The 25,506-nt window shown below is 56.1% G+C and overlaps 2 protein-coding genes and 1 long non-coding RNA gene across 5 annotated transcripts; 1 reads left to right on the forward strand and 2 right to left on the reverse strand.

Moving 5' to 3' along the window:
- Positions 1-2,339: 2,339 nt before the first annotated feature.
- Positions 2,340-9,016, reverse strand: CDX2 (caudal type homeobox 2). 2 transcript variants are annotated; one of them, XM_027065314.2, is made up of 3 exons: positions 8,157-8,991; positions 4,623-4,768; positions 2,340-3,577 (listed from the first exon to the last, which is right to left on the reverse strand). In XM_027065314.2, exons 1-3 carry the CDS (start codon positions 8,698-8,700, stop codon positions 3,323-3,325), a joined length of 945 nt encoding a protein of 314 aa, XP_026921115.1. In that variant the 5' UTR covers positions 8,701-8,991; the 3' UTR covers positions 2,340-3,322. The 2 variants fall into 2 exon arrangements, with proteins under 2 accessions (XP_026921115.1, XP_026921116.1); XM_027065315.2 differs by having other exon boundaries at positions 3,439-3,577; positions 4,627-4,768; positions 8,157-9,016.
- An 824-nt stretch (positions 9,017-9,840) lies between these two features.
- Positions 9,841-13,389, forward strand: LOC128313372 (uncharacterized). The gene is made up of 2 exons (XR_008293975.1): positions 9,841-10,691; positions 12,595-13,389. It is a non-coding gene; the product is annotated as an uncharacterized LOC128313372 (long non-coding RNA).
- A 3,526-nt stretch (positions 13,390-16,915) lies between these two features.
- URAD (ureidoimidazoline (2-oxo-4-hydroxy-4-carboxy-5-) decarboxylase) lies at positions 16,916-25,054 on the reverse strand. 2 transcript variants are annotated; one of them, XM_027064608.2, is made up of 2 exons: positions 24,794-25,054; positions 16,916-17,631 (listed from the first exon to the last, which is right to left on the reverse strand). In XM_027064608.2, the coding sequence occupies exons 1-2, from the start codon at positions 24,966-24,968 to the stop codon at positions 17,282-17,284; spliced, it is 525 nt and encodes a 174-aa protein (XP_026920409.1). In that variant the 5' UTR covers positions 24,969-25,054; the 3' UTR covers positions 16,916-17,281. The 2 variants fall into 2 exon arrangements, with proteins under 2 accessions (XP_026920409.1, XP_053067665.1); XM_053211690.1 differs by lacking the exon at positions 24,794-25,054 and adding an exon at positions 17,858-18,364.
- Positions 25,055-25,506: the final 452 nt, after the last annotated feature.

Here is a 25,506-nt window from a genome sequence, read left to right on the forward strand (position 1 = left end):
GGGATGAATATGATAAAGCCATGAATTGTTCACAGAAGGGAAAAAAAGGACTCAAGCCGTCTTCTCTCCATATATGCTTTTTTTTTTTTTTAACTTTTTTTTCCTTTAAATTATAAGTAAGTTCCACTCCTAACATGGGGCTTGAACTCACGACCCTGAGATCAAGAGTCGCCTGAGCCAGCCTGGCCTCCCTTGTACGTCTTGTTTGGACAGGAGTTCCACAATACGGGTACATCCCCCCCCCCATATGTATCCTAAGTTCTCAGTCTTTCTATATATTAGTATCATATCCGTATTACTGTAATGTTTTTATTTTTTTTAAAATCTTGTGCAAGAAGACCTTTTAGAAAGGCGAGTAGCTCCCTTCACCCAAATTTTCTGTTTTCTTGAACAGCTCAACCGGTTGAAGAATCTTCTGCGCCCCCCTGAGTTGCAACAGGCTCGCGGCCACGGTGGAGAAGCCTCGCAGCGCCCCAGATGGGGAGCAGCCGCGGTGGGACAGGCGCTGGAGCTTGCGACCGTCCAGCGGGCTCCGAACGAGTCCCCTTCCGGGTCCGCTCGGGACGCGGGGGAGGAGCGCGGGCGCGGATCCCCGCTCTTCCCAGAGCGCGCGCGCCCCCTGGCGGCCTGAGCTCCGGGAGGGCCGAGGAATCCGGAGGGAAGTGGAGTCATCCCGGTCCCAGAGCCGGAGGCCCTGGCAGCTGCGAGGCCGCCCTATCAAAAACACACCCGGGCGTCCCAGCGCCAACCGCCGCCCCCCCCCCCACGCCTTCTCGGCGGCACTGCCCGCTCGCGCCACGTCCCCGTGTTCCTCCCCCCCCTCCCCGGGTTTGCTCGAGGGGTGAGTCTTGGCGTCGCAGGCGCGGTGGCCTCGTCGGCACCGGGTGGAGGGCGGGGGCCTCCTGGCCCGCCCCCTCCCCGACCTGGGAGCCTGGCGGGCGGCTCGCAGCCCCGGGCCTGCATTTCAGAGAGCAGCCGAGCTCCCCTCTTCGCCCCGGATGCCTGGCGCGCGGGCCCGCGGCGGGCGTCAGTGCTGGGGGGCCGGACCCGGCGAGGGGAAGAACTTGTAATCGCTTGCCGCGGGACAATGCCGACTTTTGAACCTCTAACCACTAAGCAAACAACCCTTGTGCTCTCGCGGCACTGTCCAAACAGGGTTTATTGACAGGCGTTTCACAGCAACGCATAGCAACCGCGGCGGCGGCGGCGGCGGCGGGGGGCGGGTGGGCGCGGCCGGGTGCGGGTCCGCGCCCCCCTCCCCGCGGCCCCACTCCGCAGGAGGCGCCGGGGGAGGGGGCTAACCTCGCGGCGATCGCCTAACCCCCCCGACCCCCCCCCCCCCCCCGTCTCAAAGGACCCCGCAGCCCGAGAGGCGGGCCGGGCTCTCTCCCTGCGGCTCCGAGCCGGGCGCCCGCGGGCCGGGCCGCCAGCGCCCCTTTCTCAATCCCCGAGCGAGCGGAATGCCACCCAGAAGGGCCGCGGAACCCGGGAGATGCTGCAGGCGGTATTTAGGTCTCGCCGCTCAGCTCTTCCTCCGCAGCCCTCGGGGCACCTCCTCCCTCGGCGGAGGGCCGCGATGAGGACCCGAAGGTGCCTGTGGGAAGACCGAAATCGAGAGCGAGGCCCTTCTCCCCAGGCCCTGCTCGGTGGCTTCCAGGACCCAAAAACCTCAGGGACAGCAGCCCGGTCCCCAGCGGGTCGGCCAGATAACAAGCAACCACTACTGAAAGGCTCTCCTTATACTGGTTCTTGAATTCTTTGTGGAGTAGGTGGGGGGGAGGGGGGAGGATTTCGCGAGAAAGGACAAGGGGTGGAGACAGGGCTCACAGAAATGCCCAGTGATTCACAGAAGACTATATTCATGGAAACGTTGCCCTGGGAGAGCAGAAAATAAAGCCTTTTTACTTAATGCTTATGTTTAGCTGGATTGTGGGGCATCCCTGGGGTGAAGGGAATCACTGATGCAGGGAGTGTTGGTAACTGCGTCAGTGCAGATTTGAGGAGATGGTATGAAGGGACGCTTACCCCCACCCCCCATAATTCCTGGCCGCTGGGAAGCAGCTGACCATTCAGATGTGCATTTTGCCCAAAGGCACCCCCAGGAGAACCACACATTCCACAATCCAAGGCTGGGCTCAGGCTTGGGGGCAGGGAAGGTCTCAAAACCTGCTCCCTCAGGCTTCTGATGCTCTGGGGTAAAATGAGGTTGTTCAGATAACCTTCTCCACTCCCTGTCCGAGTTTTCCAACACGAGGTTGCAAGTAGACAAGATATTTCGTTTCTTAAAAAAAAAAAAATAATAATTCCAGACAAAATCTGAAGACGATAAATACAGAATCTGAAATCTGGAAAGCTCATTTATCTCTCTCTCTTTTTTTCTTTTTAGAAAAAATTCAACTGTGTTCAAATACCCCCCACTTCCCTTCACCATACCACTTCTCTCCCCGTGGATCCAGAAGGCTTTTGAAATGCTGGCTTGGATGTTACCCAGACCAACAACCCAAACAGCAGCAACGACAACAAAAACTCCCCTTCTTCATCAGCCCCAAGATTGTGAAAATGACAGGAAGTCCAGCTTGGCTCTGGCATTTATAGCACTGACATACATTTAGCCCAGAGAAGCTCTGGTGACAGGCTTTCTAAACAAGGCCCTGTCCTGGGCCCTCTTGTCAGGCCTGGAGTCCAATAACCACGCCTCTCACACCATCCACTGGGCGCACACATCAGTCAAGCCTTTCCTGGTCTGGGAAGGGAAGAGCAGAAAGACAAGACCTGGGGGTTCTGCAGTCTTTGGTAGGTCCAGGTTCCTATCTTAGCCGCCTGTGACTTCTGCAGTCAGAATCTTGCCCGCCCTTGAGCAGGAGGGCCCAGCGGGCCCTCTGATGGCAGTGAGTAGGCGGCAGCCATCTTGGCTCCGAGCATTGGTGTTCCCCTGAGTCTTCTCTCCCCTCAACCAGAGGTGCCTCCTGCAGATTTGGGAAGCCAAGAGCTGGGGAGGTGGGGGCTGGAAGCCCGGTCTGTTTAGCCAGTCCAGGCCATGCTTCCCTTGCGGGACGAGATGAAGCCTCAGTGATCATATCCCATCTTCTTGCTGGCAGAAAGTCAGACCAGAAAAAGTCAAAATCTGGGAGAATGTCTTCCTTGAGGCCTCCAACCCAACCCCCCCTTGTCCTTACTCCTGGCCCCCATTCTTCCTCTGAGAGCTAGGTCAGTTGGTGTACATTTGTGGAGGGGAGGGGAGGGGTCTCTCCTGAGGATTCTAGCAGAGTCTATGCTCCTCGTGGCTCGGCCCTTGTGCTCGGCCGGTGCAGGCGCCCGTAGGTCATTGGGTGACAGTGGGGTTTAACACCCCCGCGGCTGGCCCCAGAACCCCAGGGACAGAGCCGGGCACCGAGCCTTGCAGGGAAGACACAGGACTCAGGGGCTCCGGGACGCTTCTCAGAGGGCCTGGCGGCGGCTGGGGGGGCTGTGGTGCCGGCGGTGGGGGCTGCGGCTGCTGCTGCTGCTGCTGCTGCTGCAACTTCTTCTTGTTGATTTTCCTTTCCTTCGCTCTGCGGTTCTGAAACCAAATTTTAACCTGGACGTGGAAAATGGAGGGGAAAACAGGGGGGTGAAGAAGACGATGCAAGGGGAAAACGAATGGCCTTCAGCACCAGCATCTACCCCTCCAGTTAAAGAAGTGCCCTCTCTAAAGGACCCCCAAACCTTCTCCCAGACGTTCATTCGATAGCCCCGTGACAGCCCCAGCCCTGGAGCCCTTCCCAAGCCCAGTAGGGTCTTGGGAGAGAAGAGCCCCTCCCCTCCCCCCCCCTCGTTCACCAGGTTTCCTTCTAAAGCAACCTTTATCTACAACTTTACTGGAAAAGTTCAGAGTCTCAGAGCCAAGGGAAAGAAACTTTGCAAAGCCCTTTCTACAACAAGCAGGAGGAGGCCAGCATGGATGTGCTTCAAAATGACAACCTTTGGCCTCTTAAAGCTAAACTGAAATGTAATAGGCCTCACCTTCAAACTGAGAATGAGATTTACTGTGGGGCTTCCCGGCTGTGGATGTGGCCTGTTTTGTTTATTTATTTATTTTTCTAGACCATATACAGTGTTCATGAGTCAAGCCTCGTTCTAGTTTTTACGGGTAGGGATTGGGGTCTTGTATTCATTTTTTTCCCCAGACGCTGGGCTGGGCACAAAGCTAATAGGTCTTTAATGTAAGTCTTTTTTTCACCCAAATAGAAATCTGGATTAAAGTACTGCTCTGTTCTTTGGGGTATTTTTTTTTTTTCTTTTTTGCACCTCCCGGATGCCGGAAAACGGGGAAATTTTTCAACACCTGAAAAAGACAACTAGCGGTGGAAGGAACTTTTTCTAAACTCATTCAGGAGGAAATGCTCTCCATCCTCCTGATTTATTTATTCATTTGTTTATTTAAGTAAGCTCTACGCCCAACACGGGGCTTGAACTCACAACCCGGAGATCAAAAGTCACGTGCTGTACAGACCGAGCCAGCCAGGCGCCCCTCTAACCTGTGCTTTAATCTGCCCACAGAACTAGGTGGCTTCCGGGGGCCCAGCTTCCAACTCTGCCCCGGGGAACCCTACCAGCCCTGGAGGGAACACGGCGGTTCGCACCTGCCTCTCGGAGAGCCCCAGCGTGGCGGCCAGCTCGGCTTTCCTCCGGATGGTGATGTAACGACTGTAGTGAAACTCCTTCTCCAGCTCCAGCCTCTGGTGGTCCGTATACACCACTCGGTATTTGTCTTTCGTCCTGGTTTTCACTGTGGAGGAAGGAGAAGTTAGGCCGGGGAACCGCAAGGCGGCCCATCAGTCATGGGTAATGACAAACCTCCCTAACCCAAGGGCTATTTCTCTTCCTTCTTCGCCCCGGGGGGCCAGGGTTTGGCTGATTCCTGCCGGGTCTGACAAGACCCCCCAGAGGGTCCTGAGGGGAGGGTGCGAGGCTATCTGAGACAACTAAACTCACCTTGGGGTTAAGTGGTTTTTAAAAACGAAGAAAAACTCCAACCTCCTACACGCAAGATAGCAGAACCCAGCCCCCCCCCCCCCCCGTTTGGTAAACCAAACAGAGCACTGGAGCAGGCTGGGCCCAAAGGGAAAGGGGGCAGGACAGAGTCTCCAGAGTCCTGGGAATGTTCACATTTTCTGGCCTATTGAAGATGGAAGCCCACCCTAAAAGCAGCTGGGGCCGTGGGGATGCGTTGGTGTCACTGCGTGGGGGTGGTGGTGTTACTTTCTGTCTGTTGCTTTCTACTTTTATTAACAGTAGAAAGGGGGGTGGGGGTGGGTGCAGGATGTGACAGACCAGAATCATCTCCTAGGCACAGGAGGCCCATCTGGTGGAATTCCGAGCTGGGGTCTGGCAGGCAGAAGACCCCTCCCTGCTGGCGACATTCTATACCTGGCTGAACACGGTTTCGCATTTGGCACTTTTTCTTTTTTGAGCCCCCCCACCCCCATTTATTTCTGCTACAAACTCTGCCAGAGCTATCCTGACCAGTGATCTGTGCTCATTGGATTGAGTCAACATATTAAACCTCAGATTGATTGTTTTACTGAAGGGCCTTGACAAACAGTGCCGTCGCGGTTGGAGCAGGCCCGAGAACCTGGCGTCTCCCCCGGGTCTGTCCTGGGTCATCCCTTGGCAGGGGCTCCTCGTTGGCCCCAGGTCCTGGTCATCCTGCAGCCGAACAGGTTCAGTCGCCCGGTGCCCAATCCTACAGGAAGATCTAAAGGGTCTGGGAGTTTCTTGGAGGTGTTTAATGCCCCGCAGGCCGACTTTGTTCAGGTAAAACCCTTTGCAAACCACAACAAAAGCGCCCTGGGAAGATACAGGGCCGGATCAGAGGGAGCTCCCCCGAGCCGCTGAAAGGGGAACACAGTCCCAAACAATGCAGGACAAGGCGATCTTATCAAAGAAAAGCCCTTTCAATGCCTTAATAACAACCGCATTCTGTTTGAATTACCACTACTGAGCAAATGGCGGCCCCCGCTTTCATCCCCCTCCCCGCCAGGCGCATTAACATAAACACGGCCCGGCAGGCGCATTTGAATGGGCGCAGCGGCCCCGACCCTGCGTCTGCGAAGCCAGTGAAGGGAACTAACACGTCCTGGGAGCCTTGCAAGGGGCGGGCGCGTTCACAGGCGCTACCGCCTCTAACCCACTCGAGGCTACCGGCGGGAGTCGCCCGTTTTACAGATGAGGAAACGGAGACTCGGGCTGGCTCACGCACACAGTGCAAGGCGCGGCTGCCACTGCACCCAGGTTGGAGCCACAAAGGGGCACCCCCGGGGCTGGGCAGGGGGGCGCAAGAAAGTTCTCCGAGCCGAACATCCCGGGAGCAACACTCGCCTGGGGGAGCGGCTCCTGCGCCAGGGCCGCCCTTTCCGTCTGCGGGACGGGCCGGGGACGCGGTGACCAGGACCCCTGCGCGCTCTGCGGCCCGCGTCCCCAAGGGCCTTGGAGGCGCCCCGCACCCCCTGGGAACCAAGGAGGGGGCTGGAGGAGGGGAGAGATGAGAGGGACTTGTGAGAATTCATTATTGACTGCGAAAGTCACCACCCTCTTTCCGGGCCCTAAAAGAGACAATGGCAGGGCTGGGAAGGTGTATATCAAAGCGGGCCGGGCCGAGGACCAACCCCCCTAGCCCGCTGACAGATGACGCTCCGCAGAGGAGCCGGGCTCTGGCCCGCGGGCCGCGGCCTCCCGACATTAACATCACAAGGGCGCCCGGCGCCGACTGCGGCCTTGCCACCTCGGCGCGGGACTTCACAGCGGCCTCTCATCTGCTGACCCCGCGGCCTGGGCTCCTGTGGCTTCCCTCCCTCTCCCTCTCCCCCCTCCCCGGCCCTGGCCCCGCGGCCACTGTCCCGGGACACACCAGAGGTCTCCCGTAGGACCCCCGGTCGCTGCCAGGCGCGCCCCAGGCAGGCTCCGTAAAAGACAGCCTTCTCTGAGACAGCGCTCGGTTCGGGCGACGGCGTCTCCCTTTGGGGAAGGCACCAAGGCGAGGTTCCGAGGCTGGCCCTGTGGCCTTCTCCCTGGGCGGCCGCATTTCCCACCCGGCATGTGCCCGGTGACTCAAGTACTGATGCCCGGAGACAGCCCCCAACGGCTGCTCTGATTTATACGGCTGTAATTGGCTATAAACCTCTGCAAAGTGGCCATAACCTGCGCGCAGGCCGGGCTGGGCCAGAAACAAGGGAAGAGAAGAAAAGCGGAAGTGCAGAAGGCTAGGAAAACTTCGTGGAGCGAAAAGGGGATTGTCTGCAGGGACATCTCCTGAGCCAGCTTCTTGAACATGGGCGCGCGTGCACACACGTACACACACACACACACACACACACACACACACAGCCCCGAGACCCTGGAAAGGAAAGGTGGGGAGAAATGATCCCTGTCTGGAGCAGACGCTGAATCCCCACCAAGGATTCTTCCCCTTCTCCCTCTGCAGACACAAGAGGACACCCACGACTTCTTGCCCCTAGCCCTCCAGCTTCGGACTGCGCCAACTCCTTCGCAAATCAAAGGAGTTCAATGACGGGGCGCGCTCCCTTCCGCCTAATTCCTGGGGCCTGCCTTTCCTGCAACAGCAGCTTTGCCGGCTCTCCCTATTCGCCCTAGCTCTTGAGATTCCTTGACCCCGGTCCCACGCGCGGCCTCGCCGCCCTCCTGGCTCCCCAGGGCACCCCTCTTCTTGAGCGGCTCAGCGGCGTGGAGAGCAAGGCTCTGAAGCCCGGCTCGGTGGAGTTCGAGGCTCCCTTTCCCCGGCGGCTCCAAGCTGCGCACCGAGTGCCAGAGGCACCAAGTGCGGGGGACGCGCGTTCCCACTCCTACGCAGCCGTGCTACGCCCACATTCCTGGGGGTGTCCTGGGAGTGTTGGCACGTTGGAAGGAGGAAGGCTCTCCTCTGCCCTAAACTAAACACGGGTTGGGAGACCCACTTATTCCCTCCCGGCCCCCACCCCCAGCCCGCCAGCCCAGGCGCGGTAGAGAAGCGCGGCAGTCGGGGGGGGGGGGGGCCTGACTTTGTCTCCCTCTCCGGCCCTCCTGGCGCCCAGCTCCTAGACAGCTCGGGACGCCCGGGTCGGCGCGGGACGCGCGGCCGGCCCAGCAGCCCCCTCCCGCGGGGCGCCGCCGCCGCCTACCTTGGCTTCCGAGGGACTGCTGCGCGGGCTTCCGCATCCACTCGCACAGGTTCCGCCGCTGGCCTCCCGGGGACAGCTGCTCGGCGGCGGCGGTGGCGGCTGGCCCGGGAGGGCCGGGATTGAGTGTCTGCAGCAACCCCGAGGCGCAGGAAGGCGCAGCGGCCGGGTGGTGCGGGTGGTGGTGCGGGTGATGGTGCGGGTGGTAGTCGGCCGGGCCGCTGTAGCCCATGGCGGCGGCCGGGGAGCCCCCGTTGAGGCCGTGCGCCACCGCGTTGGCGGCGGCCGCGGCGCCCCCCGGCGCGTAGCCGTTCCAGTCCTCTCGGAGCGGGGCCCCGTACGCCGCGGGCCAGGACGGCGGCCCCGGGGACTGCGCAGTGTCCAAGTTCGCGGCCGCGGCGGCCGCGGCCGCCACATGGTAGCCGCCGTAGTCCGGGTACTGCGGGGGGCTGACGAAGTTCTGCGGGGCCAGGTTGAGGCCGCCAGAGTGGCGCACGGAGCTGGGGTACATGCTCACGTCCTTGTCCAGGAGGTAGCTCACGTACATGGTGGCGAGGGCCCGACGGCAAACCTCACCATGCTGCCTGGGGGCCGACGCTGGAGGCTGCCGGGGGGCGCGAAGGGGAAGGGGCGAGGGGGCGCCGAGAGCGGCGGCTGGCTGCGCCCCGGCCCGCGGTGCTCCGCTGGCTCCTCGCGGCGCTTCTGCCTCCGAGGCGGTCCCTCCCTCTGGCCTGCCTCCTCCCTCCTCCCTTTCTTCCTTCTTTCCTCCCACCTCCTCCCCACTGGGCTGCAGAGGCGGGGAAGACCCGCCACAGGCTGGAGTGCGGAGCCCCAGGCCGGCGGCCTTACGTGATTAACGAGTGTTTACAAGACTCTATTAGTAATGACACAGACACCAATGGCTGGAGACGTCGAGGCGCAGCGCGCACCCCGCGCACAACCCCCCGAAACACGATTTGCATTTTAAAAGATAAGGGGAGAGGGGAGCTCAAGAGAGGGCTGCGACCCGATCACCGCGAAATATTCAAACCTTTATTGTTAAGAGCTTCCTCCTTCCAACCTGGTGCACTTTAACCTCCAATCACAGGTTCAAAGAATGAAATCAAGAGACTTGCAAAAGAGGTGGGGGGGGGGGAGAGCTATCTTGGTGGGAATCTGGGCTTGGAAAGTAGTAATGTTTCTGCATTTGCGGGGTGGGAGGGGGGTGCATCTTGAGGCTCCTTCTACACCAAAGAGGAAAGAAAAGGGAAGCCATTGCTTTGATGACTACGTTTCTGACCAACCCGGGAGGTGAGGAGCCGAGCCCTTAGAGATGGGGCCGGTTCCTGCCCTCTCTGCGCTCCTGGCCAGAACGGTTGCGCGCCCCAAAACAACTGTGGCTGCTAATCAGCTATTTTCCTCCCCAAGGAAACCTCTTGCCTCTCGCACAAGATAAATTATGCCGCTAGCTTCAGGCTGCGTCTCCGAGTTCATCTCACGTTTGGGATTTAAGTTAAATTAAAGCAGTTCATATTTTAAAAAAGCATTTGCATCCAAAGACACAAAACAGTCAGACCAAGGAGCCTGTGGCAGAAGTTAGACGGTGGAGGGCAGTTATGGGGGGGGGGTAAAAGAGGGTTGCTAGAGTGCTGGCAAAGTTCTGGTTTCTTGAACAGGGTGCTGGTGACACGGTAGGTTGTCTGCGAAAATTCAGTGAGCCTACCCATACGTGTTTATTTTACTGAAGCGGTTAAAAATCCAGGTAAAGAGAGTCAAAATTGCTGCTAATATACACCTAGGTATTTATATATTGTACATAATGCCTTTGTCTTAAAACCACTTTCTGCTTTCCAAGGTAGAACATTGTCCAAAGAAAATCGTTTCTCGTCTCTAGGAGATGGGCAGGGAACCCGGGCCGTTACTAATGATTGCTTCTGAAGAGCTCCTAGTGAAGAAAAGTTGAGAAAGGATCGACTTTGAAGCACTGTGTCGGGGGCCCCAGGGGCTCAGTGGCAGCTGCGGGGACCAGTGCTGTGAGGCCTGGCTTGGGAACTGCCGGGACAGGCGACCACATCCGTCTTGCGCACACGCCCGGCCCGGCTCCGTGTAGCCACTGCAGGGAGCAGCCCCGCGGTGGCCTTCCAAGCTTTCTCTCCGAGCCCAGACAGTGCCACCAGACTAGGATTTGAGGATCGCAGAGGCCCGGTCCGGGGACTGGGCAAGCTGCCTGGGCGGCTTCGGGCGCTCCGGGACCAGCGGGACACTAGCCGCCCATCTCCATAGCTGCACTTGTCGGTTCTCATTGTCAAGCGCTCTTTGGCGGTTGTCACTTCTTCACCTTCTCATCTCTGGAGCTTTTTTCCAGTGCCCTTTACCTGCCTCGATCCTCACATCTCCCTAACTGGGGAACTGAGCTGGTGTTGTCACCACCTCCGTTTTACAGACGACACCCACCAAAGCTGCATAGCGGAGGGAGGCCGGGCCCAAGTTGGATGCGAACAAGCCCAGGGCTGAGGGATCCCGGCTTGCTGGTTCTTCTCCTCTGCGTTTCCTAAGGAGGTTGGTTACAATCAGCAGTCTGCGGGGCGGGGGTAGGTCAGATAGCTGAGGCCCCAAGAGGTGGAAGACGTGGGGGTGCGGGGGGGTGGGCGGGCAAGTCCTCCAAGTGGACCTACTGAGCCTGGTCCGGACAGCTGAGTTCATGGGACCGCTCAAGGAATAAAACAGGGAAAAAAGATCGCAAACCCCATTGCAGAACCCAAATCACTGAGTTGGGGGAGGGGGAGCGAAAGGGAGAGTCTGCAGTCCTGATGGGGTGGGAATGTGGGAGGTTAAGTGGTGGGCACTTCAGACTTTTGATCTAGCAAACATCTTCCTCCTCTTCCTGGAGACACAATTCCTCTTTCTGTCCCCCACAACCCCCTCCCAAGCCTCGAGCTCTGGAAGCCGAGGCCCAGGCTCAAGCCTGTGTCTTCGGAATGTGGGCATTCTTTGGAACAATCGCTTTATTGGGGACAGCCATTCCCTCCGCCCTGCAGTGGCCGCTTCCTGCGTTTTTATGGCCCGGCCGCCGGCCGCTGGCTAATTGTCCCGGTTTTCCAGCTGTGTCTCTGTGCTCTGCCCCGGAGAAAGGGCTCTGGCCTGCCCGCCCAAATGCTTTCGGAGCAGCCAGGGTCGCTCTGGCCCCAGGGGTCACGCCAGGCCCCAGAGCTGGCTGGACCCCAGGCAACCTGAGGCTCTCTTGGGGTGTGAGAGCTGGAGAAAGGAAATCGTGGTGAAAAACCAATTGGTTTTCTTAATGGAAAATGGGCCTGCAGGGCAGTAGCATGACCCTGCCCAAGGTCCTGGGGTCTGGGCTGTTTGATGAGGAGAAAGGAGCCAATACTGATGTCCTTGGATAAGCTTCTCAGGGTGGAAGTGTCCCTTCACATCCGGCTGCACTCTCAACCAAGAGGCCCATCTGGGTCCCCAAAGGGCAGGGCCAGAAAGGGGTGGATGGTGGCTGATGAGAAGGAAGCTTGGGTGTCTTTTCATCTTGATGGCTTAGCCTTTCTGGTGGGTCTTCACCAGGTGCCTATCCTCTGGAGGCCTCCTCTGGATGGGACTCTACCAGCCTTTGGGTGCAGATGTGTGGCCCTGGGAGGATGGGGGTGCCACCCACAGGAGACCCTGGGGGAGAGCCTTCTCAGTCCTGGACCCAAGGTACTTGGTGGCTTTCTTAGGACCTTTGGCCTGAGCTGAGAACCTCCTGGGATAGTTGGCCCCAACTTCTCTGGATCAAGGCTTTTTTCCAGCCAGTCCCTCTGGTCTCCAACTGGCTGCCCTACCAGAGAAGCCTTCAGCAAACGGCTCTGGATGAGGCAAACTTGTGGAAAGCTTGGGGCTGGGGTTGGGGTGGGGCTGAAGCTGTGACCCCGTGGAGCCTGAGCCAAAGCAGGCTTTTAAGGGCAGGAGAGGGTGGGAAGAAAGAGACTCAGGTAAATAAAGCATCAGGAAGACCACAGGGCAGCCACAACGGTTATCAAAGGGACGTGGTCTCTTTGTTGCTAACGTTGTAAAGGCCATTCAACATTCCTTGGAGAGGGTCAGGGGCTTCCAGAATTCCGGCTGGTGGCAAGGGCAGGGGCAGGGGGTGTGTGTTGGGGGGTGTAGGGAGGCACAGGAAGGGGGCGGGCTGCTCCTCTGGGCAGATGAGACACTCCTTGAATCCACAGATCATTGACAGGACTCTCTCCCTGCTCAAAGGTCCCCAGTGTTTGCTCTGGCTTGGGGCGGCGGTGGGGGGGTCCTTTCCCCATATTTGTGGCTCTTGAAAAGCGGGGAGCCTGTGGCCCTTGTAAGCCAGATAGGGCAGACCGTCTCTCTCCACCTTAGCATGCACGTCTGCTTTCTGAGTCCCGTTGAGATCAAGGAAATTATTCAAACAGTGCAACTGCTCCTATCCTTCCTCTCTTCTGCACAGGAAACCCTCACCCTGCATTGATCTGGCTTGTCAGGGTAATTAAGGAAGAGCGAAAAAGAAGACAGTGTTGCAGGATAAAATTGTTCGGCTTGGCGATCTATACTGCTGTGGAGAAATGAGTCCATCTCTACCTCATTTGGCATTGAGGGAGCTCGTCAGCCACCACCCGCAATCAGACACGCAATCAGCAACTCCCTTGCACAAAGGAAGGGCTCAATGACGAGTGGTTTGACCGCAACAACCCCACCCTGCCCGGCCGCGGCCCACTCAGCTAACATCTCTGGGAAGGAAATCGATGGCAGTGTCCTTTCGGCCCCATCAGGCCACAATGGGTCCCAACGTGTTCATTCTGAACAGCAGGGAGGGGCCGCAGCTGTCCACAGCTGCCCAGGCTTCATTCCCAAGAGCAGATGTGTCCCTGCCCCCACTGGTGTCAAGAATGCCCCCCCCCCCAAGCAAACCGAGTGTCTGGTCTTCTGTACCTGAGGAAAAGCTCCCGAATTCGTGGGAGGTCACTAGTGGACTAGAGTTTTACCGCTCAGGGGACAGGGTGCAGGGGAGTGAGGAAATGCACTGCCTTATTCCTCCCGTGGAGTAACCCCCAAGGTTTCTTATCCAAGGCAAGGAATATACATTTTTTTTTTTTGTCATGCTCTTCTATCCAAAAATATACTGTTAAAGGCAGGAGATTTAGGGAGGTGAGCCCTGAGAGAGGTGCCGAAGTCTGGTTTTGCTCATTGGGTAAATGTCACGCAAATAAATGGCAGCTGCCCATTTTCGTTCTTTCTTCTGGAATTAGAGTCTGTGGTCACTGTGTGGGGATTGGATGAACCACTCTAGCGCCTTGTGGTGGGCAAGCACGGAGAATGATTTAAAGTCCCTCGAGGGAGAGGGCCTGGCGGGGGGGGTCTCACCCCAGAGGAAACCCCGCGATGCCGAGGGAGAAATCAAACTCTCAGGCCAGCAACAGCTAAACGTTATCACTTGGTTTTGACGTGGAAGGCCTTTGGTTACCATGTGTCCGCTCACCGACATCTGTGCCGAGAGGGACTTTTGCTTATCATATGAAAATATGTTCCGAGGAAACCTTGCACAGTAGGCTTTATGAGGCCGAGGGAAGGAGCTCAGATAAGGTTCCGTTCTCCTTGAGTCACTGGGCCCTTGGGGAAGCTACTCTCTCTGGAGGGGAGACAAAGGACTTACTGTCCATGTAGCACGTCCAGTTTATAAAGGAGAAACCTGAAGCTCAGAGAGGTTGAGCGACTTTCCCAAGGTCACACAGCTAGCTGTTCCAGTCACTAAAACTAAATGAGCTACTATAGGTACATTTTGGGCAGCGCGTAGGACTCTGTACAGATGTTAATTATTACTAAGGCTTCTGGTGCCACCCTGGAAACCCAAAACCAACTAGCATGATTCCCGGAATCCAAACTCCCCACACCCTACGCCAAATAGGGCCAGAATAATCGGGTTCTGCTGTTCTACCTTCCTGACTACCTTCCACATCCTACTTATATCTCTGTTTCACAGGCACCTGCTGACTGCCGTTTATTAGTTTATCGAATGACAAATTTTCCATAAATTCCTTCCCAGATTTTTCGCCAATTACCACCTGCTCTTGTCCTCCAGTAAATACTTTCTGAAAAGAGCTCTTTATTTTTGAATGGGAACTGATATCCTAAGCCTGATCCCTGAAATTTAAAATGAGTAAAGAAATGTATGCAAATAAATTGTGCTGTCTGCCCCCCCCCCCCACCTTCTTCCCATGACAGTTGTCCGTGGACATCTTTTGGACACACAGACCAAAAAGCCTACTTCTTTGGGTAAATACAAGGAAGGCCCCATTCCGTTTCCGGGTGACATACGTGAATACCAGGCTCGGATTGGGCTCGTGAATTCCTAGCAGGAAAGCTCTCAGGTTTTTTTGCCAAGAGTGATGGCCGGGCGGGCTGGCTTGGACGTTTTAAGGGAGAGGTGAGAATTGGCGAAGCAGTTCCCCAGCCTGGGAAGGTAGTGTGGAGGGGTTGGGAGGGTTAGGAAGAGTGAAATCAGCTCTTCGCCTTCCAGCCGTTTTTAGTATTGCCATTGTGGGGTGTGTGTGTGTGTGTGTGTGCGCGCGCGCGCGCGCGTTAACAAATTAGTAAGTAAAGTATGAAATTAACCACCCTAGACTCTGCACCAGCCACTTCTGGGCTCCCGGACGCTCGCGGGGGCGCGTTGGGCCACCCCGCTGTCCCGGCTGGTGCCCACGCCCAGGACCCAGACCGTGGCCCCCGGCCTCAGAAGTCCGGGTTTGTCTCCCGCATCCTGCGCACCAGCGCGCGGAAATGAGAAACATCTCCGCCAGGCCAAAGCCAGCGAAGTCCAGGGCGCGATGCTATGTGAGCCAAGAGGTGGCCACAGAAACCTCTGCTGCCAGACCATGGCAGCCACGGCTGACCCGCCCGGGCAAGGGTGGACCCTGCCTCTTTGCTCCTACTGGAGAAAAAAGCAAGAGCTACCTGTGGCTTTGGCCAGGGCCCTTCCCACCCGGGCGTGCGCGTCCCGCGTCCCGCGTCCCGCCCTCAAGACTGCAAGCGCTCAGCAGCGTTGGGAAGAGGCTTCGCTCGGCCAGCCCTTCTTCCCCGTCCCCCTCCCCCTCCCAGCTCCTTTGAAGGGGTGGATCCGGAGTCTTCCCCAGCCCGTACCCCCTCCTGCAGAAATAAACAATTTCTGGCAAGCTTTGAAATGTAACTGTGTGATTGAGGACACCCAGGTCGTGCCCCAGAGGATCTCACATACACTGGGTCTAAAAATACGGCTGCAAGGCCTCCCCCGCAGGAAGCCTGGCTATCTTAGCTTGAGCACATTTACACGGACAGTCCAGACTCTGCAGCTGGGGCCCCTCTATTTAAGAGACTGACTCATCCTAGGGTTGGACAGGGGGGCTTGAATACACTGGATCAGTCAGTCTCAGGCCCGGCCTGTGGCGCTTGTATCCTGGGGCAGAAAGCCTTCTGTCAGGCCAAAGATTTCTTGTGTGTGTCAGTAAAGCCCCCAAGTTACCTTGGCTAAAGTGAGGCAGGCGTCTAGCCCCAGGCCCGAGGGGCCCACTGTTGCCGTGGGGTCCCAGAGCGCAGGAACTGAGTCATCAAGCTGCCTTTGTTGTGTGCACCTGATGCTCCCGCTTCCAGAAAGGCGTCTGGCCCAGGCCCAGGCAAAGGAGGCCTTGGCCTACAGGGATGCTGGTAGCCGCAGCTCACTTCCCTGGCACCCCAACCTAGCCCAGCCACCAGCTTCTGGCCTCCGTTCGCCCTTACCACTAGCGGAAAACACCTGCAAGGTGGCAAAGGGATTGAGGTTCCTTGACTGAAGTACCTGGGGCGGCCAGGGTGGCCTCTGTCTGTGGGACTCTAGCCTGACCATGCTTGCTTTTTATGAAAAGGTTTTGCTGCTGCTGCTGCCGCTTACCTGGACAGGGGTGGGGGGGGGGGCGTCACTAATGGAGGTTCCAGTCTTCAAAGGGCCAAACTCTGCTGCCTTCCTTTCTCACCCTATCCGCACGGAAGAGGAGGGGTACGGCTTGTTTCTCTCCTCTGCCAACGGAAACTTAGGTTCGCTGGGGTCGGGTAGACCTTCCAGTGTGTGGGGCTGAGAGAGAGGGAATACGATGAGCCCGTCCTGCACGAGTGGAATTTTGGCCCTCAGTGTAGACAGCTGTCCGGTTTGTGGAGGGGGGGCTCTGGAGCCCCAGGGTTCAGAAGCTCCCCGGAATAGCTTACTCTGGCCAGAAAGATTTCCCTGGGCACCGATTTTTCTCCATCACCTGCTTTGTCAGCCCTATGGGGGGGGGGAGGGTTTCTCACGTTCACCTCGGGCTAGAATGTCCAGTACTGCTCAGTCAGTGCTATTAAATTATTATTTATTTTATTATTAACTTTATAATGACCGACGGGTCTCCCGTGGCAGCCTGAGGGTCTGACCAGTCAGCTCTCAAGGGCCGACCTCTGGGAGAGTCGGGGAGGCCGCCTGCCCCTGACTTTTGGGCCCATCCAGCCTGGAGACGCCCCCACTCCCAACCCTCTCTCAAGGGCGACCGTGCCAGCTACTCCGCCTGCCCCCGCGGGGCGCCTTCCCAACGTCGGCCCATCACGGGGCTCCCTCCTGCCCACCTTCCCCCACACGCGGCCTCCCCTGGCACCAAGGCCCCGCACCAGTGTTTTGCCTTCCTGGCTCCAGCTTCCAGTAGGCGCCCCAGAGTGAGAAAACGTCTTCCGCTCGCCTGTAAATGTCGGGTGCGGCAAATGAGGTGGGAGAAGAAGAAAACAAACAGACACACCGCTGCGGAATAAAAGATTCCCTTTTCCGCCCGTTTTTGCCTTGCGGCTCGGACTTAGCAGGAGAGGATGGGGAGCCAACAAGAGCTGGACCATCGCTTTGGAATCCACGAAGGCCGGTGGCGTCAAAAGGGCTGCAAAGGGAGTGTAGACTCGAAGCAGTGAGCTGGCTAAATCGGGGCGAAGCGCGACCCCCTACAGATATTTTGGCAAAGCGTGCGCGGGTGGGCGGCTGGGTGGGTGGACAAAGGGGCTCATTACTCGCCCGATGGCTCCGCCGCTCCCCTCCCTCCGTGCGCGTGTGGACGCCGCTCCCGGCCCGCGCCCGCCGCCCGCCGCGGCCGGTCCCGACGTGCGCCCGGGGTCCCGGGCTACGGTCCGGCGAGGCCGGCGGCGCCGAGGAGGTCGGCGAGGCGCAGGCGGCCGATCTTCTTCACCTCGCCCAGGGCGGTGCGCAGCTCCTCGGCGGGCGGGCGCTGCAGCCGGCGCGCCAGCTCCCCCGGCACCGCCGCCCGGTCGCTGAGACGCGCGGCGAGCACGAAGGGGAAGCCGAAGCGCGCGCGGTACTGAGCGTTGAGCTCCGCCAGCCGGAGCCGCTCGGCCGCGTCCAGGCTCATCAGGCCCGCGCCCCTCTGCTCCCGCCGCGACTCCGCAGTGAGCGTGCCCTGCTGCAGCTCGCGGCCCGCCAGGTCCGGGTGGCAGCGCAGGATGCCCTCTTGGCCTGCGGGGAAGCACAGACACGCAGCGGGGACGCGTCAGCGCGCGGCGGAGACGGCGGAGAGGGCGCACGGGGCTGCCGGCCGGCCTCCAGCCCCGCCCGAAGGGGGGCTTGGGGGAGGGCGGGGAGGGGGGAGACGCAGGGTCTTCTGGAGGTGACGAAGGGCAACGAGGGGTGTCCCGGATTGCGGGGGCGCCCACCGCCGCAGCCCCTCGAACACGTCCCGAACCTTGCGCCCCTCGGTGCCAGCTCCTTCGGCCTGGGCCCGGACCCAGGGGCGGGGCGGGAAGTGACAGGCTTGTCCTTTGAGACCTTGGGGCAAGAAGAGCGGAGGGGAGAGGCCTCCGAGGCTCGGAATTTACGACTTGCTCGGGAGGGAGCAGGGACGCGATAAGGAGCCCGAGCGTTTCGTATCTTTTCAAAGTCCTTTGCTCTCGAGGGGGCTTTGATGTCGGAGAGGGCCGGACGCGGGGGCCTGAAGACTTCCTGCAAAAGCCACCGAATGGGTTTCGTTCCGTTCCGAAGGAGAAGGGCGGGGAGGGCCCAACGGGGATAACATCCATGGGGCTCGGCAAATAAACGTCCAGGATTTTGTGATCCTAAGTGTGAGGCTGGGGCGTCTGGAATAAAGCATCCAGAGAAACTTAGAGATGATTAACTGCAAAGAAACTCATTTCCAGCCGGATTTCCACAGCCTTTTGAATGAAAGTGGCTCTCCTCCTTTTAGGAAAATAACGCCCCCTTCCCACCCCACCCCCTCCCCTCCACCCACCGCCCCCCCCCCTCCAGCCCACCCGCCGTCTGAGGCTCATTCCCTTTCTCCAAATATAGATCGTAAAGACAGCGCAGAGAACAACTTGGAGTTTTCTTGCAAGATAGCTTCTCATAATCCCCGAGGCTTAAAACTGGAACCCCCTGGTGTAATGCCTGAGCTTTTAAATCCTAATCCGGGGGGTTTCCGTGAGCCCTGACCAACCATTTTTGCTTAGCTCTCTCAAGCCAGAATTCACATGCTCAAGGCTGGGCAAGATTTCCGATATGGTAAGCAGCCAGCCATAATCTGTACGAGGAGGGTAATGACACCTAACTTGCCGAGTCGTTATGAGGATTGGAGACAATTAATTCATCCCCCCCCCCCAAACGCAGCGCCTAGTGCTAGCAAACATCCAAGAAACAGCCGTTGTTATTAGTCGTAGTAAACATTGTAACTGGACTGTGGGGCCGAAGCATCTGACTCTGGCGCTGAGATGAGTCAGGAGCTCTGTTGGAGAGGGAGATCATTTAAAACTCGCTTTAAATACGGTATAAAACCTCCCCTTACTCAAACCTTACGGTTTCTGCCCAATTAAAGGATGGTTGGGATTGCACCATCCAACTCACAGACCAGGGTCCAGGTCGGGAGAACCGGACCATCTGCTTTGAAGAGAGGATTCCGTGGAGGCTCAGAACGGATTAGGGGACCTGCCCAAGGTCACTTGGCTAGTAGCTCAAATACCAGGCGACTTGGGGGGCATTGGCCGTCCCTACAAGGTCAAAGGGCGTTTTAAACGAAAGTCGTGTCACCTGTAATTCCATCTCTACGACGCACTATTTTAGGCCCCTTCTCATGGGTCCTGTCCCGGGGCGCTGCAAATGCTAGGTGCTTCTTTTCCCGGTCCGGGTGGGGCGAAAATGAAGGTGTTAAATTCCCTACCTGCACTGATCCCCGCCCCAGGCCCTGGAGGCTGTGCCCAGCGACCAGCCGCCACTCCGAATCCGAATTCCCTCCGCACCCACCCAGCCCTGGCCCCCAGCAAACGGCAGGCTGGGGGGGGGGGGGGGAAATAGAGTCCTGAGCGTCTCTACAGGTCCTGACCCAGAGAGCTCTCCCTGGCGCCCCCTCCTTGCATATTCAGGCTTTCAAAGCAGCCTTTAGGCGAGGGGGACCGTGATCCAGTCTTCTGACCGACCCCCGTCTTGACTTCCTTTCCCCCCTATTTCTTATTCTCTAGAGGCCCAGCTCAAGCTTGGGGGAAAGTAGTTATTGGCGGGGAGCGTCGGCGTGGGGCTAGCGTCGGTCCCCATACAGCCCCAAGCGGACTCCCCTAGGGGACCGCGGAGCAGAGACTGGAGGCCGCGCAGCGGGGCCGGTCCCACGCGCGCCACACCTGCCCCTTTCCTCCTCGCTCTTGCACCTCGCTTCTCACCCCCCTGGGTTGTCTCCCCTCTTGAAAACACCGTCTGGGGTTAATGTTTGCCTAGGACTGAACCTGTGTTTTACACTGTTTGTGGGGAAGGTAGGGGGAAGAGAAGGGAGGCCCAGAGAAGGGCAGGGCAAAGAGAAGAAGAAAACACACGCGCGCGCACACACACGCACACACGCACGCACGCACGCACACCTGCGACACATATACACAGCTGCAGATTAGAGAGGAAAAAAAAGGTGCAAGGGGGCCAGTAGAGGCTGGTAGCTCAGAAAAAACAAAACAAAACGAAACAAAACACAACAGAACGTGATCCGGTCCAGCCCAGGACTCCACCTTTTCTGTCCCCCACCACTGACCCCTGGAGTACTATCCGGGATGACGCTGACCCAGCCGCACCGGGCTGCGCACTTGCCAGGTCAGTCGATTGTCCTGCGGTTGGCCGGACCATTTCAATGCTGCCTGTTTTCTTCAGTCTTTCCTGAAATCCTACGGCCTGTGCCATTGGCATGGCACACGCAGGGATGTAGGGGTAGACGTGTCTTATTTGCTGTGACCACAAGTCGTCAATCTTTGCATCTAGGAGAGTTCCTGGCACAAAGCGGACACTCTTTGTTTCAATAGGAGAGCAGAGCAGGCAATTGGCTTAGAATCCCATTACAGGCCACCAGGTCCCTACATCGGTACCAACTAGTGTGTTCTCCCTGCCGGTACAATGGATCATCTATTCCTTCTGGTGTGTGTGTGTGTGTGTGTGTGTGTGTGTGTGTGTGTGTGTGTTGATGTTTATTTTTGAGAGAGAGAAGGCACATGCACAAGGGAGGGGCAGAGAGAAAGGAAGACAGAGGATCAGAACCACACTCTGTGCTGACAGCAGAGAGCCCGATGTGGGGCTGGAACTCAACCTGAGCCAGAGTTGGAGGCTTCAAGTAGGTCGCTTAATCAACTGAGCCACCCAGGCGCCCCCCCCCCCATCTGTTGTGTTCTTGAAGCTGGTCCTCTTTTCATATCAAGACTATGATTTCAAACATCCATTTCTTCCCCCCTCACTCCCGTCACTGCCTTATCCTCAGCAACCACGAACACGCCTTAGAGTCACTCGTCCCACCAACAAAATTAAACTCTCCCTTGATTCCCTGTTGCCCTCCAGCTTCTCCCTATATCTCTGCTCCTCCTTACAGCAAACACCTCAGAGGGTTTCTCACCTCCTATTCCAGGTTCACTCTATCAAGCTTTAAGTCCCACCTGCCATCTGCCAACCAATCTGCGCTCATCAAGGTCACAGATGATGGCCATCTTGCCCAAACCCAGCAGCCTGTGCTCCTGTCTTCTTCCTCAGCCCCTTGAGAGAATGTCACATGGTTGTTCCTCTGTCCTTCTTAAAAGATTATCATCACTCGCCTACTTTCGTCATTGGTTCCCGTTCTGCCAGATCACTAACACTGAAGTACCCCAGGACTCAGTACTTCTCTTCCCCTCTGTATTTGCACAAATGCCCAGGTGTTCTCACTGGGTCTCATGGCTTTAAATGCCATCAGTTTGTGTGTGTGTGTGTGTGTGTTTTTTAATGACACCTGGATCCAAAAAGTCTCAGGTTCCTTTTCTAAGACGGCCTTCTCCTGGAGCTTAGGCTGCTTTCTTCTCATCTTTTGGTTTTTGGGACTCCAATGTCACTTCCTAAGAAAGACCTATTTTACTACATATTTTCTTCTAATACTTTTTTCGAATGTGAACTTATCTCATTTACTTATGTTAATCCAGTCTCTCTCTACTAGAATGTAAACTCGTTGAAGGTAGGCACTTGTCTTGTCCACAATGCCTGGGACAATTCCTGGGGCACAGTGGGCGCATGACCAACACATCACTTTTGGGAAGGAGTGCCATATATATCTTTTGATTGAACACATTTGAACAGCCTCTTCTAAATACCTGATAGCCTGCATTTCAGGGAATTATTAGTATCTTTTTTATTCATTCAACAACTATGTTCTGAAAGACGTATTAAATAATAAATTATGGCATCATTGCAATTCTGAAATGTCACAAGGAGATGCACTTTTTATCTTTGATTTTAACACAAATTAGTACTGAATTGGTGTGTGTGTGTGTGTGTGTGTGTGTGTGTGTGTGTGTGTGTTTCAACTGTCTTCCCTTTATTTTCTCCACGCCCCTTGGCTGGAAATCAGGAACTGATTGGCTTGAAAGGGTGCTTGGCCAATTAGTGCTGGGACTGAATATTAATCCTGGACTGCCACCTACTGACCAACAATCATCATAGTGCAACTGGAGTGGATTGTCAACCTTGGTTTACTCTACAAACAAGATTTTGTTTTCTGCTAATCGTAGACGATTTTCTTAGATCGTGTATACAACAAATCCTTGACCAGGTAGATCACCCTATCCCAAACTTTCTTTTAAGGCCTCTTTTCGTTATGGGATTAAAAGACTCTATTACATTCCCAACTCTGCAGATTAAAGCTAGACTATGCAGTAAATCCCATTTTATTTGCTTATTGAAATAACCCAACATAGGATCTGGGACATCAAGCGTTAATATGAATTGAATAAATTAGTGAATGAATAAAAGAACTCCCTAGAAACTCTTTTTAGACTGTTCTGATTCTCTAAAAAATGCTTCAAAAGCTGTTGGGTCGACCATCAAGGTTTGAATCCCGGTTCTGCCACTTTCTAGCTGTGTGTTCTTGATCAAGTTATTTATCCTTTCTGTTCCTCTGTTTTCTCATCTGTAAGATGGATATGATAATGATAATGCTTGTTTTATAAGATTATCATAAGGATTAAATGAGTTAACAAATGGAAAGTGTTTACAAAAGTGCCTGAAATACACCAAAAGTAAGGGTTAAATGCATTTTCGCTATTATTATTTTCATCGCTCACGTTGCCTCTCCAACATCATGGAGGTGATTAGATACAAAGTAACTACCCTTATAGCTTTGAAGCCCTGCTCCCAGCTGCCTAAGAGCATGTGGACACTGGCATAGGACTGAGAAGCAGGATCCACATAAGCAGGTCCCTCCAAAGAACAGTGTCTGATGCAGAAGGGAGAAAACACCCCAGTGACCCCAGCTCCCTCTGTCATTTTGTCCCATGGGCCTGTCACTAAAGTCGCTCCAGGTGAAATGTGTGGGGAAAGGGTACCAGGATCCATCACCTTTCAAAATCATCTTATGATCTCATCTTCTGAATCGTTTCATGCATTCGATATTAAGTCCCTATTCACTGAGCGATGTAGGATTCTGACACCGACCAGAATACGGAGCTCCCGCTGAGTTAGCAGAGGGATCAAATACAAGCCTCAGGAGGGAGGGGGTGAATGCCAATCCCCACATCCCACTTTGCTCAGGACTGTGATTGGATTTGACCTTAACCAGACCTTAACTAACCTTAACGAGAACCTCTGCTCAAACTGATTGGAGTGACTGCTGATGAGAGAGAAGACAGAAATAGGGAAATTTTAATTTTATTATCTAAGTTCTTGGCACGGCAAGCCCTAAATAAATGTTGAAAAACTGGATAAACCGGTGAATACTGGGTTTTGAATTATCCACGCAATCCTTTCCCTCCCCAGCCCTACCACCCCTTAGGTGTTGAGACAGATCATAGAATTTTTCTCCTTTATTTTTTTTTTTAACATGCTAGAAAAAATGCCATTCATAAGGCATTCACACCCTTTAAAAATCATTTCCCCTCTGGCCTAGAAGCCTTCCATTTGACCTGCCTTTTCCTGTCAGACATTTAGAACACGGGCTCTGGTAGCTTCCTACTGTTTCCAGCTTGTTCTGCAGGCTGTATGCTGACAAGGGGAGCCTCTCGGCTCCCATCAAGCTGGGACTGACCATCCTGTGAGTCATCGGTCACAAGGCTTTGGTGTCCTTCAGCCCCACGAATGCCCGAGCCCAGTGGCAGAGCTGAGCGAGGCCCCGAGAAGGGGGTGACTGTCAACATTTCTGTCAGTGTCATTTTATAACACGATCCTCTCCTCTTGCTCGATGTGCCCCAAATCAATTAAAACGAGTTCCTTATTTGGGGGACGTTCGGAAACCACCCCGGATGTCAGACTCTGGACGGATGGGCAAGACTGTCCGTTGGCCTCATTATGGAGGAGAAGACCGTGGCGGTCCTCCTCTCCCCCTCCCCCACCCCCACCCCCACCCACCAGGCCTCTGTGGGAGCCCCTCTGTGAAGGCAGCCCTTGCCCCTCGCCTCCCTTCAGGCTTTTCTGAAGATACCCGAACAGCCCCGGAAGCAGCCCTGACTCTAACCCTCGGTCTCTGAATCCCTGTGAGGCCCTGTGTCACTCTGAGTCACTTGCGGTAAGCCTAAACCTCTACCCTCCTCACCCCACACCCGCAAGGGTCTCCTTGTCTCTCTCTAGCCAGAGGAAATCAACAATTTCTCTCCCTTTCGCCGGAGGAATTCCTTCGGATTTTTGTCTTTTCCTCTTCACTCCCTCAGGGAGTTGCTGATCTGAGTGAGTCTCCTTTCCTCGGTGGTCCAGTCCAAACTGGCCCTTTCTGGTAAAAATGTCAGCCATTTGCTCTTTCCCCTGGGCTCCTGAGATAGTCTGATACCGTGCTGTCTCCTCTCTTGCATACAGGACATTCCCAGAGCCAACACACTTGGCTAAGAGAGGGTGGGCCCTCAGCCTGACCTTTGGCCTCTGTGGGGCTGCGAGGCCCGAGGAGAACAGTGCCTGTTCCTCTTCCGTCGTGACCTCGTGGCTTTAATATTTAACAACCCCTTTACCCGAGCCGACGTACCTCGCCAGTTCTACCTCCGGCCCGACACCTTGCAAGCGTCTGACCCTCATTGACCGAGTCTAAGGAGATCGAGCCTTACGATAAAAATACCAGTCAATACGTCAGTGATAAGCAACTAGGCTAAAATATCTCAAACCATCCGGGTAAATACGCTTGAAAGCCCTTCGCACAGACTCTCGGCGTCTAATGCCGAAGCCTTACCTGACTGTGGAAGGGCGTCAATAAAGGCAAAAAAGTGCTTCTCTAAATCTTCCGAGTTGCAGAACGGGCGCTGGGACCACACAGCAGCCGCAATCAGAGGGCATCTCTCAACGACATTCCCGAACACATCCACAAATTCTCCAAAGTCCATGGAGTTGACCTTCTCCATGTCCATTGCTCGCGTTCAGCTGGACGAAGCAGAACGTCAGCTCCCCTCTCGGCGACTGAGCGACGCTCGGCCTGCTCACCCGCTTATATTTGCCGAACACACAAGCTTTTTTCCTGGTTGTGTGTGTGTGTGTGTGTGTGTGTTTATGCAACACCCGCTTGGCATGTTTTGAATGCTTCTGGGAGCAGTGGGTCCAGAGTACTCGGGTGATGGACAAACACAGGCTTCAGGCTCCAGTCCAGGGAGCAGAGGGCTCTACAGGAGGAATGTTTCCAGACACTCTGCTCCCACAAAGCCAGGAGGGACCCGATTTCACTGTGGGCCTTCAAGCCAGAGAGACTCTCGGTGTCATGAACATTTTAACGCCAACGTCATCCCGGGAAGCTCCCTCTGGTAACTCAGAGACTGGTCGCAAGTCAACCCGCTTGGAATTTGATTTCCCCTCTGTTGCCGCTGCGGGGTCAGGTAGTGCGTTTTACGCGCTTTCCCTGTATTTCGGATACCTAAGACATCAGGTGCTTTATAAATGCTCTTGAAACGGGAT

Source organism: Acinonyx jubatus, chromosome A1, assembly GCF_027475565.1.
Source record: "Acinonyx jubatus isolate Ajub_Pintada_27869175 chromosome A1, VMU_Ajub_asm_v1.0, whole genome shotgun sequence".
NCBI classification, from domain to species: Eukaryota; Metazoa; Chordata; class Mammalia; order Carnivora; family Felidae; genus Acinonyx; species Acinonyx jubatus.